The sequence below is a fragment of the Ambystoma mexicanum genome, chromosome 11 (genome assembly GCF_040938575.1).
Source record: "Ambystoma mexicanum isolate Mex_15411 chromosome 11, UKY_AmexF1_1, whole genome shotgun sequence".
NCBI classification, from domain to species: domain Eukaryota; kingdom Metazoa; phylum Chordata; class Amphibia; order Caudata; family Ambystomatidae; genus Ambystoma; species Ambystoma mexicanum.
This window is the reverse complement of record NC_090934.1, coordinates 1,004,152,913-1,004,166,711: the sequence shown is the minus strand read 5'-3', so window position 1 is coordinate 1,004,166,711 and position 13,799 is coordinate 1,004,152,913. Positions and strand designations below refer to the sequence as shown.

The 13,799-nt window shown below is 44.5% G+C and overlaps 1 protein-coding gene across 1 annotated transcript in view; it reads right to left on the bottom strand.

The window, feature by feature from the left end:
* EIF3J (eukaryotic translation initiation factor 3 subunit J) overlaps window positions 1–13,799 on the bottom strand; it is a 214,249-nt gene that overhangs the window by 162,038 nt on the left and 38,412 nt on the right. The window contains exon 3 of the mRNA XM_069624200.1: window positions 4,252–4,315. Within this exon, the coding sequence (XP_069480301.1) occupies window positions 4,252–4,315 (64 nt within the window). The remainder of the gene's footprint in view (window positions 1–4,251; window positions 4,316–13,799) is intronic.

Genomic DNA, 13,799 nt, shown 5'->3' with positions numbered 1-13,799 from the left:
AAAACTTTATTTTCTCTTTCGATTTTTCCCGTCAGTATAGTTAAGTCTTGCATAATTTTATTTGCAAGACTTGAATTACTCAGATTCGCTGGTATTGGGTCTGAGATTCCATTGGTAATACGACTTCATTAGGAAAAAGTCCTCCCCAATTGGGTCCTGGCATAGTCTCAGTCATACCCAAGGGTATGGTCCGTTTAATTTATTTCATTAGGAGAATTTACAGATAGACTCCCTTTTTCCCCTTCGGGATTTAGAGTTCTCTCAATTCGAGTACAATCTTGATTTCTTTTTCCCAAAAGACCTTGGCTTGCATAATCTTCCCTATAAGGTTGAAAGAGATCAAGTGGTTCTCGGGCTGTCTCTCTGGGGGCAGTATGTTGTATCTTTTTTCTCAGGATGGTGGACTCCGGTAAGGCTTCTTCGATTTGCCCCAAATCTATCGCGTCCCATTGACCTCCATGTTCCCATGATGCATCCAATGGTTGATGTTTGCTTGCGGTACTATCCGTAACGCAGCAGAGTTCTTGTGTAGCTAGCTTTAGCATTTCTTTTGATCTCAAATCCGTTATCACCTCAAGTGGATGTTCATGTAGGGCGGCCCATTCCCCATCCTGGGAGGGTATGGTCGATTTTGAATTTCCAGTTAAGTCACCATCATTCTTATTAGAGCTGCTCTTCGCTATGGCTAGCCATGATTGAATCCGGGCTGTGCAGATTCTCCCTCGCCCCAATTTCTGACCTTGTCTCCATGGTCTCACCTTCAGTGACTATTCTCTGATTGTTTAGAGTTTTTTCAGGTGTGTTTGCTGACAGTAAACTAGGCTTCTTTGGTCGACCTTCAGACTCTTTCACTGGGATAGGATCGTCTCTTATTACAATTTCATTTGATTCACTGACAGTTTGTTCAGCCACTTATCCCTGGCAAGTGTCTTCAACGGCCGACTCGGGTATTATAGGTAATGAGGATGACTGTTTTGAAATTTCTATTACCGGAGGGATAGTACAAGCCATGGGTAGCTCAGGAGAGTTTGGGGCCAACTGCAAATTGTCGACCTTTTCCGCCGACGGCAGTTGATTTGTCATTTCTGTGTCCATCTGGCTAGCTCCCACTGATAAACTCTTTCGCTTTTTTGTAACAGCTGATTTACTCCACAAAAACGATGCCGGGCTTAGCCATTATGCTTTTTGCGTAGCACACAATTATAGTCGCCTATGGGCTGCAAGAGGGTTCCAGACTTCAAATGGCACAAAAATACAACACGCTTTTGAAATTACTGAATGCCCTGACATTGCTAAATTAATTGGTCAGCATTAAGCACAGTGCACACAATTGTATATGATACAGGAAAATATAATGCTTTTGCTGATCAGACTGCCAAAGCAACTGCTCAGTATTCGGTATCGCTTATGTATGTCTGCCATGCACAAAAAGACAGCACTGACATTTGACATCACTATAGAGATGGTAAAACTAGCCAGTCGGGGCTACTGTCCAAGAATTAGAGGAATGGAGATAGACTAGGACAAATGTAGATGGTGGTTGGCTAGACACGCAAGATGAGGGAATTTACCACATATGTATTTGCCTTTAATGTTGTCCTATGCACATGGCCCGTCTCATGTAGGTGCAGAGGAATGTACAAGTTGCTCACTACAGTGTGGAGCAACACTAAGCTAAGACCAGCCAAGGTTGCTTTTTGTAAAAACTCCAAGTATGCCCGTCCTGTAACATTGGGAAGAGTGAGGGAGCCCCAAAAGGACATTTTCCGGCCACCTGAATTTCCCTTTGAAGAGTTAAATGGATTTTATTGAATGTTGGTGATAGTATGTATGTTTAGCAAATGGGTAGAAGCATTCCCCTTAAAAGACAATACTGCACGAAGTACTCCTAAAATACTAGTAAAGAGTATTTACACCGATTTGTACCGCAGTGCACTGTCTAAAGCGACAATGGTGTGCATTTTGTAAATACCACAATGTAATTAGTATCTAAAGTATTAGGATTATGGCAAAAATTCCACACAATTTTCCACCCCAAGCAGCGGGTTTGGTGGAATAGATACATTCTACTTTGAAAAATAAACAGGCAATATGTGCTAGCAGTGCCCTAGGATGGCTAGACTCACCCCCACTGGCATTCTCCAGGAGAACTGCGATGCACTCAGGTGTCAGATTGTCCCTTACCAAGTAGTCATGAGCATCCCAGCAAATGTATGGGGTGTGCCAAATCCAAAGATACTTAAATGTGGCATATAAACTGTTAATCGTAGGGTGTGAACTAAAAACCTGTCCATTCTCCGCAAACAGGTTGCCGATTTCCTACCAACACCATTGGAGGGGCCAGGACACAGCATCCAGGCTGGTGACTGGGCATTTACAAAGAACTACCAGCGAGCATCAGGACTAAAGCCCAGGTGGAAAGGGTCAGTGCAGATATTGCTCGCCACTCCGATGGCCGTGAAATGTCATGGCGGCAAGCATTGGGTCCACGTATCACATAAAACGACCATCATCTTCTGTTACCCACCCAATTGCCTGCCGTGTCCAGTGCTGAAAGCACCCCTTCTGTTAATGCTTGCCTTGCAGTAAAAACACCCCTTGCTTCGCACGTATGCATTAGTTCTTGGAACAGACTCCATGAGCGAAAATAACCCAGATAGCAGCTGCACTAACAGTAGCCTGAGACCACGACTCAGGCGTTCAATCGCAAGCTAAACACAAACTCTGTCATGAGGAAATGTAACACCAAGTGTATATGTGCTTGCTTCCAGAATAACCTCACAGGTATTGCCAAAGCCGTTGCTGTCATTTGCTTTCCGCTTGGGTGCATTCAGAATGAATGAATCCTTTGACTAATATTACTAGCACTGTGCTGGTAGCTCATTCTTGGCGTTTGTGTCCACGAGCGGGCCTTATAAGTGGATAATTTCCCACACTTCTTTGGCTAGCCTTTAGTCATGTTGTCCAAGAATATAATGACTTACCAGTCTTCCATAGAGAAATTGTTGAAAACGTTTTAATTGCTGTAAGATATTTATTCTGACCCCTCTGGTTTCCTAATGTTCAGGTGCTCTACTTTGGTGTAAACGATATCAAATTCATACTATTGGCCATTCTCGTTATAAACAAATATGTCAGATACCGGAGAAAACACATGAAATTGTGGGGTCAGGTTGTACTGGTTACATGTGTATGTGCTACAATGCATTTGCTTATTCCTATTTAACTAAAAACATGTTTTGGTGGGAGGCCAACATCCTTAATCGACCTCACCCACATATTGGACCGCTAGCACCACAACTGTAAATACTTTCTTCCTCTATGGACTGCTAAAAGTCATCCACTCCATAAAACACTCCAACCGGCAATACAAATGCATCCAGGCTATGTTTTGGAAGAAAAGAGCACCCTAGCAATTTATTTTGATGGCCTGAACCCAACATGCTCGGCAGAATCCTAGGAGAACAGAAATATTTAAGAGCAGCTCATCCCCCAGGATTCAGAAGACAACCACCAGGCTGTCGGGAAGCACCCAGGGTCTAGTTGGGGATATCAGGACAATCAAGGACACAAAATGATGGCTGCCACAACTGCTTACCAAGGCCTCATTCCAAAATCCCACTCTCCCCTCCCCCATCCCCCCTCCCATCTACCCAACAAACCCCATCAGCCGATCAATCTATCCAGGTGTAAAGCAATGTGCCACTACCTGAACCAACCACTAACGATGCAAATTCACAAGCATTTAGAGAGATCATCTTATGTGACATGCAAACTATATGCATAATTGTAACAATGCACATTTGCACTTCACAATGCTTTGCATGCATAAATTCAGCATGTGGTTATGTCACTAGTTTGTCATATCATCCCAATGCACCCCTTCGCCACAAACATTTTCTAGGTTCCAATACAAGTAACATGCCTATCAGCAGACACATCTGTAACAGAAAACAGTTATATCATCCATTGCATGAAAAGCAGCCATGCATCACAGGACCAATTATTTCAGACACTAATTACACCAAACAATTCAGTAGCAACAAAAGTTGGAGCTGACAAAGCCATGAGATGCTGTCAATCAGCCCTCTTCTGTACTGTTTCAATGCATTATTGCAAATAAGTTAACATGTGAATACAAAATAAAAATAAAATTCAGCCACTCCCATGTCATGCTTTGGTGAAACACTGCTATAAGGTATCCATTTTTTCCACTATATGTGGAGAATCAACTGTGATCACACATCTCACCTGTTTTTTCTGGTTCTTTTTTACCATCTTCCACTCCTTCCTCCTCTTCATCGTCCCAGTTATCCTGTGAAGAGCAACATTACATTGCATCAATGGTGACATTACGCAAGATTCATCAGCCAGACTGTTTTATTGTACATTCAACAAACAGCATGCGTCTATAAAATAGTTCAGACAAGAATGACAATCCCCATCAATGTATTCGCACTTAAAAATGTATTTTAAATGCTCAAAATTTCATACGTAGACCCCAACACCCACCCCTTCTGCCAAAAGAAACACAATTTTGCTATTTCGCCCATTTGGCTTACCTCACTTTATCCCTGATGATCACACAGGAGGCCTCCAGCAGTAATACAGTGGGTCCCTCCCTGAAAAGGGAATCCAACACCATCTCAGGATACCATAGAGGCGAGACCAATAGTATGGGCGGTGCTGAATAGTGCAAATGTTTTTGTGATTGTGGACTGTAATGTACATTAGCCTACTAATACTCAAGTGCTTCGTTAGAAAATGCAACCATAAGAAACATAAAAAAAATGGCATTTAGTACAAGTACTCAAACCCATAACATACCAGTTTTACAAGAAATTCATACGGTTGCTATTCCTTGCTAGAGGATAGATTAATTGGTTACAGTCTAAATGACCCAACTTGTAATAGAGCCCAACTTGTGCGCTTCATCAGGCACTGTTAATTTACAGACTAGTCAGCAATAACCTGTGGGTATTGGCATGAACAACAAGAATTCACTTTACTGAGGTAAAGACACTTATTTCACTTATCAGTAATTTAGTGTGGTACCGTTTTCCCGAAAGGATGTTCACCAGGTCATCCACAAATCTGTAAATAATTCCATGTTGCATCTTGAGTCCTAGTATCCGAAGACCTTATGGTCACTGATCAATGCTAAATGCTTCTGTGGTAGTTTTCTGAAGCACAATTCACCAGTGCGTATACATGGTTTATAGGCCAACCTTGACAGCAATAAGCTCAGAGATGCTAGGGTTCTACAAGTTGCATATATTTTTCAAATCACTACACAGTGTTTGAAATTAATATTCAATGAGCAGGAGCTAAAGCCAGCACCAGAGTGCCAGGCATCACCCAGAAGGCAGGAGCTACCGCTGGGAAACCATGGAGCAAAAACCCATTGCATCACACAGCTAACTTGCACATGAGATGAACACACCTTGTCCATCATTATACATGGTTTAACTGTATTTTACCCGTTTTTACAAGTTTGCTTTTTCTTTGGTTCTGTTATTTCTGTTTCCTTCTTTAATTGTCAGTTTCCATATGGGATACATTACTCACTGTAATCTTATTTCTGATGCTTGTGTCTGCTTATACACACATGCTGTGCATAGGCCGACATCTAGTGGAAGCTGCGGATTTCTAGTTAACTCAAAAAGGGACGAACAGGGCTTGCCAGTAATACTATCCCTAGTGTGAGGTCCCCTGTACCCATGATCCCTCACTTGTGTAGGACCTTCAGATTGTATTTTTTCTGACATGAGGTAGCGTGAGGAGTAGCGCGAGTACAGAGTATCAAAGCAGATAAGATGGATAAGACTACAAGCATCCATGCGCCTTCTCTCAGAGGGGAGGCAGGGCGGGTGCATGTGAATCTAAGCAGATACAAGCATCAGAAATACGATTACGGTGAGTAATGTGTCCCTTCTGATGTTTGTGAAATCTGCTTAGATCACATGCTGTGCATAGATTAGCGAGCAGTGTTAGGAGGTGGGATGTGAGAAGGGACATGAGCGAACAAATGTCTTAGAACTGCTTGTCCCACTTGTGTATCTGTCTAGTGTCAATGGAGTAGTGCCGAGTAAAGGTGTGAATAGAGCTCCATGTAGCTGTTTTGCAAATACTGTCTAAGGGTACATTTGCAATGAAAGCCAGAGTGGCTCCAGTACCTCTTTTGGAGTGGGTCCTAGGCGTAAAAGGCAGTGTTTTATCTGAAAGGGAATAGCACAGTTGGATACATCTGACTATCCACCTAGAGATGGCATTTTTTAGAGATGCGATCTCCTTCTCTGCCTGGCGCTATGGAGATGAACAGTTGATCAGTCTTTCTTAGCAGTGTGGTCTGGTCTACGTAGTAGAGGACCGCCCCCTTACATATAGGGTGTGGAGTTTACCTCAGCAGAGCTTTTGGGTTCTTGGAAGAAAGCCGGTAGCTCAACAGACTGGTTAACATGGAATTTGGAAATGAACTTAGGTGAGAACCTAGGGTGAGTGCGTAAAACCAGTTTGTCCTTATGTATAGTAAAGAAAGGAACCTGCACTGACAGAGCTTGGATTTCACTGACCCTTCTTATGGAGGTGATGGCTACTAAAAAGGCAGTTTTATAAGTCAGGTGTTTGAGACTAGACGTGTGCATGGGCTCAAAGGGTGGTCCCATGAGCTTAGCAAGTACCACATTAAGGTCCCAACCTAGCGGTGGGCTAGAAATTGAGGGTGGAGTCTCTTTAACCCTTCCATAAATGCTTTGACGATTGGCACCTTCCACCATGACACCTTGTTATGGGAAGTGGTGTAGGCTGAAAAAGCTGCCAGGTGTCCTTTTAGTGAGTTAAACACTAACCCTGTATCCAGTAAGTGGAGCATATAGGTCACAACATTAGAAGGAGTACAATCAACGGGGCCGATTTGTTTATTCTGGCACCAAATTACGAATCGTTTCCATTTATCATAGTGACAGTGCCCCCTGTTCGGTTTTCTTGACTCTTTCAAGATATCCATACATCTCTGCGGTAAATTGAAATTGGTGGAAAAGCATAGGCAAATATCCCTGACCAATTCCTCCATAGGGCGTTCCCCTTGTAGCCTGGCTGGGGGAACCTGGATGCGAAGTTGGGCCTTGTCGGTTTTCGCTTGTGGCGAATAGGTCTATAGTGGGGAAACCCCCACTGAGAAAAGAAGTCTCCTACGACCTCTGTGTAGTCTCCACTCGCGTTCCTCTGGGAGGAAATCTCTACTCAGCGCACCTGCTAGTGAGCCGAGTTCCCCCGGAACATGCTGGGATGACAGGTAAATCTTCCGTTCGAGTGCCCATTTCCAAATGTTCTGGGCAAGCTTGGACAGATTTTGAGAACGAGTGCCCCCTTGTTTGTTTAAGTAAAACATTGCAGTCATGCTGTCCGTTAGGATCTGCATTGCTGGTTGGATAGGAGGGGGTTTGAATGCCCGAAGCACTCTGAAGATTGCCCTAAGTCCTAGCAGAATGATGTGGTTCTGAGCCACTGTGTGAGACCAGAGACCCTGAGCTGTGTGGTGAAGGTAGTGAGCTACCCACCCTGCCAGGCTACAAGGGGAACGCCCTATGGAGGAATTGGTCAGGGATATTTGCCTATGCTTTTCCACCAATTTCAATTCACCCTTGAGGGGCACAGATGAATCCGACACGGGTCCCCGTTGATCGGATGTAGGATCGGTGGAGCTTGAGGCTCTTTTGACCGAAAGAATCGAAGTTTTTTGTAAAAAGCGCGAAAAAATAGCACTAACGCTCGAGAGCAATAGCACGAGGATCCCAACACATGAACGTGCGGTAAAAATCTGAAGATGGCTGCCAGAGGCGGTGCTTAGGTAGAGGGCAGTCATTGGCTGTGGTCAGTATGACGCAGAGACCAGTGATTGGTTATTACTACGAAAGACAGATCAGAAACGAAACTGATACTGGTTTTTTCTTTACCGAGGATTCCCAGCCTGACGACGGGGAATATTCATGAGCATGTGAATCCATGCCAGACCCCATGCTGGAGAAGTATGGATATCTTGAAAGAGTCAAGAAAACCGAACAGGGGGCACTGTCACTATGATAAATGGAAACGATTCGTAATTTGGTGCCAGAATAAACAAATCGGCCCCGTTGATTGTACTCCTAATGTTGTGACCTATATGCTCCACTTACTGGATACAGGGTTAGTGTTTAACTCACTAAAAGTACACCTGGCAGCTTTTTCAGCCTACACCACATGCCAGGGAGGCATCTGTTCTGACGACGGCCTGTATCTCTGGATCGTAGAAGGGTGTCCCCCTTCGTAAGAATCTCCCTTGTCCACCAGCGAAGACTCTGAACCAGTGTTGGCGAAACGACCACTAGATCGTCCCACTGACCACTTGCCTGAGACCACTGTTTCGACAACCATTCCTGCATGGGTCGCAGGCGCGCGTGGGGAACCAGGTACATGCCAGACGCAATCATGCCTAGCAAACGCATAGCTTTGCGCACCCTTATTTGGCGACCGGAGAGATCGAGGAATTTGCAGCAACACATTTTTAATTCTTTCCTCGGATGGAAAGGCCAACCCCTCTTGGGTATTTAGGACAGCTCCTAGGAACTGTGGTGCTTGGCAACAGGCTTGATTTTTTTTCTCATTGATTGAGAAGCCCAAACGGAAGGGGAGTTCAATAGTTCTTTGGATGTTTAGTCTGCAAATTAGGGGGGACTCCCCTGTAATGAGCCAGTCGTCCAGGTAAGGGTACACTGGAATGGCTCCCTGCGTAGGTGCACCGCCTCCACCGCCAGTACCTTGGTGAATACCCTTGGAGCTGAGGCTATTCCAAGGGTATAGCACCTTGAATTGGTAGTGCTGGTTTATCTTGAAACGCAAGAATCTTCTGTGCGCTGGGAACATTGAATTATGAAAATGGGCATCTTTCATATCCAATGTTGCCATTTAATCCCCTTTTTAGTAGAGGGGTTACCGCTTGGAGTGTAGTCATGCAGAATTTTTGTGGCTTGACATACTTGTTTGCAGAGCGCAAATCTAATACTGGGTGCATGGTCAGATTTTTTTTGGCACAAGGAAGTAGGTTGAATAAATACCCCGGTTTGCCGGGACAATATCTATGGCGTCCTTTGCTAGCAGAACGGCGATCGCCTCGAGGAGGATCTTCTGATGTTCCAGCGAGTGTAGTGTCGCGGAGGATGGTCGTGGCCATAGCAACTCTATGAAGTATCCTCCGGACACTGGACAGCAACCATCTGTCCGAAGTGATTCCCCCTCCCATGCGTGGGTGAAGGTGGAAATGCGCCCCCCCTACTGGGGATGCATGTGAGGGGACCCGGAGCGGAAGGTCACTGCTTGTTGGGTGGCGTACCACCTCTGGCAGGGATGCCTCTACCCCCTAGTGCGACCGCTGCCCTCTGGGGTAGCCGTGTGAGGATTGCGATTGGTTGTTAGCCCACAAGGTTCCCTGGTTTTGGTAATAATTTGAACCGCTTTGGGAACTTTGGCCCCGAAAGCGGCGAAAAATTGTTGTTACCCCTCTGTCCAGGCGGTTTATTGGTAAGTTTTTAAAACAAAAAAAAAAAACAAAAAAAAAAGCAATGCTGTGGTTTTAATGATATGGGGTTTGTGACCATCGTGGATCCCACTTTAACATGCAGCAGCCTCAGGATTACAATAAATATTGCTAAAAAGCATACATTAGCCCACTTTTGGGTTAGTGGGCATTTGATGTCCCTAACTGTAGGGCAATTGAGGGATTTAATATGAAGCAAGGTCCTGTACAGAAACCCATCGATTTTGGTGAAATAATTCCACCTTTTCTAGATAGATATTTACCAAGCTTACACAAATTTTGTCAATGATCTACTTCAATTTTATCATCCGATCATGTGGGCATGCGTAGTAATAAATTAAATATTAGCACAACTGACCATAATCTCTGCTTCCCTACTGAACTAGAACTGTGATATACAAGTTATACAGTGAATATAGCTGATCTTTTGCATCAGAGATGGTCTAGGAACCGGGTTGACAAATGCAGTGTGTCAAATTAGTTCAACTGATGATCTGATGATAGCTAGGCTATCTGGTGCTTCTTTATTTGCTGAAATGTTATGTTGTGCGATTTAGCTTGTGCCAGGCATGTGGGCATTTGAATGCTATAACGGGCCAATGAAGAAGGCTACAGATCAAACAGGGATCCCAAAAGCACAGGAAGACACCTAAACAAAGTTTAATGAGGTGATCCCACTGATCTGGTGGTCACCAATAGATTCAAGGCTCTTGTCCCTAGACACCCCTTAAAGAGGAGAGTGATTATATTTACTTTGTAAATACACATGGACGAGTTTGAAAGAATAGGACTAAATCGAAAGCTTATTAGAAGGCAGAGCCGGACATTCAACCTACCAAGACATTTAACAGTGAAGCAGTGTCACAGACTGTCTGGACTAGACCTCAGAAAATGCAATGCGCAATTCTGTGATTAGAATTCGGGGTTGTGACTTATGAGTGAAAAATGGGAGGACACCACCTGGCTAAAAGCAAGCAGCCCTGCGGGTTCTTGCCAGAGACGGAGAAGAGGAGGAAAAAGAAATCAGGACATGCCAGCTGGCGGAACTAGCCAAGTCACAAGCCCTTAAAGAACCCTCTGACACCACCCTCCTGTCCGTGTGTGGACCTTGATACAAACAGCCAGGATCCCTGCTCCATTTACCACCACTGTCCAAGACATAGGCTGCTGTAGAAGACCTACCCTGGCATCTACCAAGTAACCCAAAGGGGGGGAGGAGGTAATCTTTCTATCCGATTTGTCCCCACGGGACAGTGTGGCTCTGCCTACATGATTAGCTGGAACAAACCGAGTATCCATAGTCCTGGGTTCTTAATCAACCTGCAAGTCCAGTGGCTTGACAGCAGTCTTTATAGGTTGAAGACAACTGCTTGGCCATCGTTCCTGATGAATTGCCTCTGCAGGAAATCACCAACCAAACCGCATCTTCAGTAACGAGATTTTCCACACCAAATGACCACAGTTATCTGAAAGCGCCTGGGTTGTCTAGAAATCGCCCTTGGCATCTAGAACTTCCTTTGGGAGGAAAATGAAGGGAGTGAAAGAAATCTGGGTTGTTCTTGTACAAATTGGCCATAAAGGTCATTTTTCTCATCACTGTCTAGGTCTTGAGAAGACCATTCTTTGGAACTTGGGACTTTTCCCTCAAGCTTTGGTAATCCTAAATACTCAACTGTGGGAGGTACTACCTTAAGATTTTTCCTTGTGAGATATATAGGCATATATGGGCCTGGATTCTCTAGGATTTTTTTCTGATGGGTTGCATCCCTAAGAGGGCTTTTATCCCTATGTGGTGTTTTAGAGGATTTCTTGTGATGGGTAGCTGGAGCTACCCAGTCGCGCTCGCCGTCCAAGATGGCAGTGGCGCTGCAATCGCTAAAGGCGCCTTCTACCTCCATGGCCTCGAGCTGCCTGGCAGTGGGCCCAGCGTTTATAATTACACTTGGGGCAGAATTTAAAAAGGGGTATTTTCCATAATTACAGGCTATGGCAGCTGGACGAAAAGAGTGTAAGAAGGGGTGGTATATACACATCCTAAAATGACCTCCCCCGCCTCTCCCTACTGTCTGGGCCGAGGCCCAGGGTGGCCTGCCAAGGCCCGAACGGTCTGTCGCGGTAGTCCTTCGACAGGCAGTTTCTCAGTCTTCACTGGCGTGATGTTTCGAAGGTCGGTGAAAGGATAGAAAGAAATACTATCAATAGTTGAAATAGTCAATGGCTTTACGCCGAAAGAGGAACTCGGCTATACGCGTCTGTCTAGAATGGCAGAAAAAAAGAAAAATCTGAGGGACCTCGACCATTCATGTCCTCGCTGAAATGAAACTAAACCCACGGCTATAATTTGGCTAAATGGTTCAAGACCAGCACAACCGATAACTTTGACGCACCGGTTGTCCCATAAAGCTATTCGATGGGTTAGCCAGTGCTAGCCAGCAATTTTCACCTTTGGAAAACTATCTGCCGCCAAGGGCACATCCTACCGGGATAGTGGTAACCAATTCTTTACCGCCTCAGGGACCTTCCTGACTTTCTATGGCCTTCCCCAAAAGAACCTTTTTAATTCACCTGCGCGCTTCCACGTCTACTGCAACGCAAAGCTACCCACTGCTCAGGGTCACACTATAACTTTATAGAACAAATAATCTTGCCCTATGCACTCGCACGGCTGATTGGCCCAAGGCATAGTCGTAGCATGTGAGCACGCACTGTCGTCTTTCTTGCAAAACGGTATGAGGGCTGCCGAAGGTGCGACGGATGAATGTTGTTACCTTTTCAGAGTACACAGCGTCAGTAATGACATCACATATAGGGTCAAAACAGCACTACTGATCAGTAACAGTATAAATGATCTTGATCCATCGGTGCATGCCAGCCTACTTTAACAGGTGTATTCTTTTCAAAATCCACCTGGCACGGCTGGGCTCATCCATCTGTGTAGTGAAGGTCAGGTAGTGGGATGATGCTTGTGGGAAAGAAAGCAATTAATCAAATCACACTCACGCATCTTGCCCGGTATGTTGTTGTATTGTGGCATTGTTTCTCAAAATCAAAACCTAGCCGCTTGTGGATCCCATCACTGAAAACAATTGGATATTGTTATTCGGCTTTGAACGCAAGTCAACTAACACTGCCCAGCAAGACAAGAATGTGTGTAAAACACGCTAAAATGAGACATTCTATACTGAGAGTAATAAATTGGAAGATATTTGTGATCTGTGGTGCAGAGCTGTTCTTGAATTGAACGCAGAGATAAAAGGAACTGCCTAACATTATGCAAGTTGAACTAAATATTTTACACAGGATGCGTGCTGTATGCATATTTAATAATTCAGCGACGTGCAATTGAAAGAAATGGACAGTGTTTATTTATACCCCGCAATATAACAAACCGAGTGCGTAACTCGCTGTTTCTTTAAAAGTTGAGTACTAGTAATATTTTTTGTGTGTATATTTTAAAGAGGAATACATTGAGGTAGTGATGTTTTGTGCAGTATTCATTGCCCCATAGAATTACAGGGTGTGCCGTCAACGTTGCATTATTGTGTGGCAAAAAGTGGTTGTGGGGTTGAATCGACAGGGGCTGGACATTTTCTCAGAGCACTTGCTTCGCTTTACGATCAATAATCTTTGCAGTTCCGTTATAATGCCATCGGTCTGTGGTTCTCCATCCCGTTGGGAGCTCTACCTACTTCACGATGTGTATGAAAGGTTAACGATGTGGTGTCAAATACTCCACCATGTTGGCGTTAGTGTGTTCATTATGCGTGGTTTGTGTGCATGATAAATCTGGTGCAGAAATTACACAGTAAATGGTTACATTTGATTAAAGAACAGCTAATAAAATATATTTTTATTCTGTTATCTACACAGATCTATTATTCCGTTCTGCGCATGCCATAGTTTCCAGCTGCCGTTGGATGGCTACTTCAATCAACAATGGCAGATAAGCATACACGTGTGTTCTGCGCAACCGTAATGTGGGACGATGAGACAAGGACCAGTTCCTGGTCGCTGGTACCGCCAAAGGGCAACCTGTCATCGTTTCCCCATGTAGCAAGATGCTGATGCGATAGGGCTGCCCTACAGACGGCTTCCAATTGGACTACTGGGATTAATCGGTCGTTGTTCGCAATCAGCTTAACTGGAGGAACGTTTATGGAAAAAAATAAAATGTGATCTTCGCAAGCTATTACTTGTATGGATGAAAGAGTTTTGGGAGAGTTGTTTA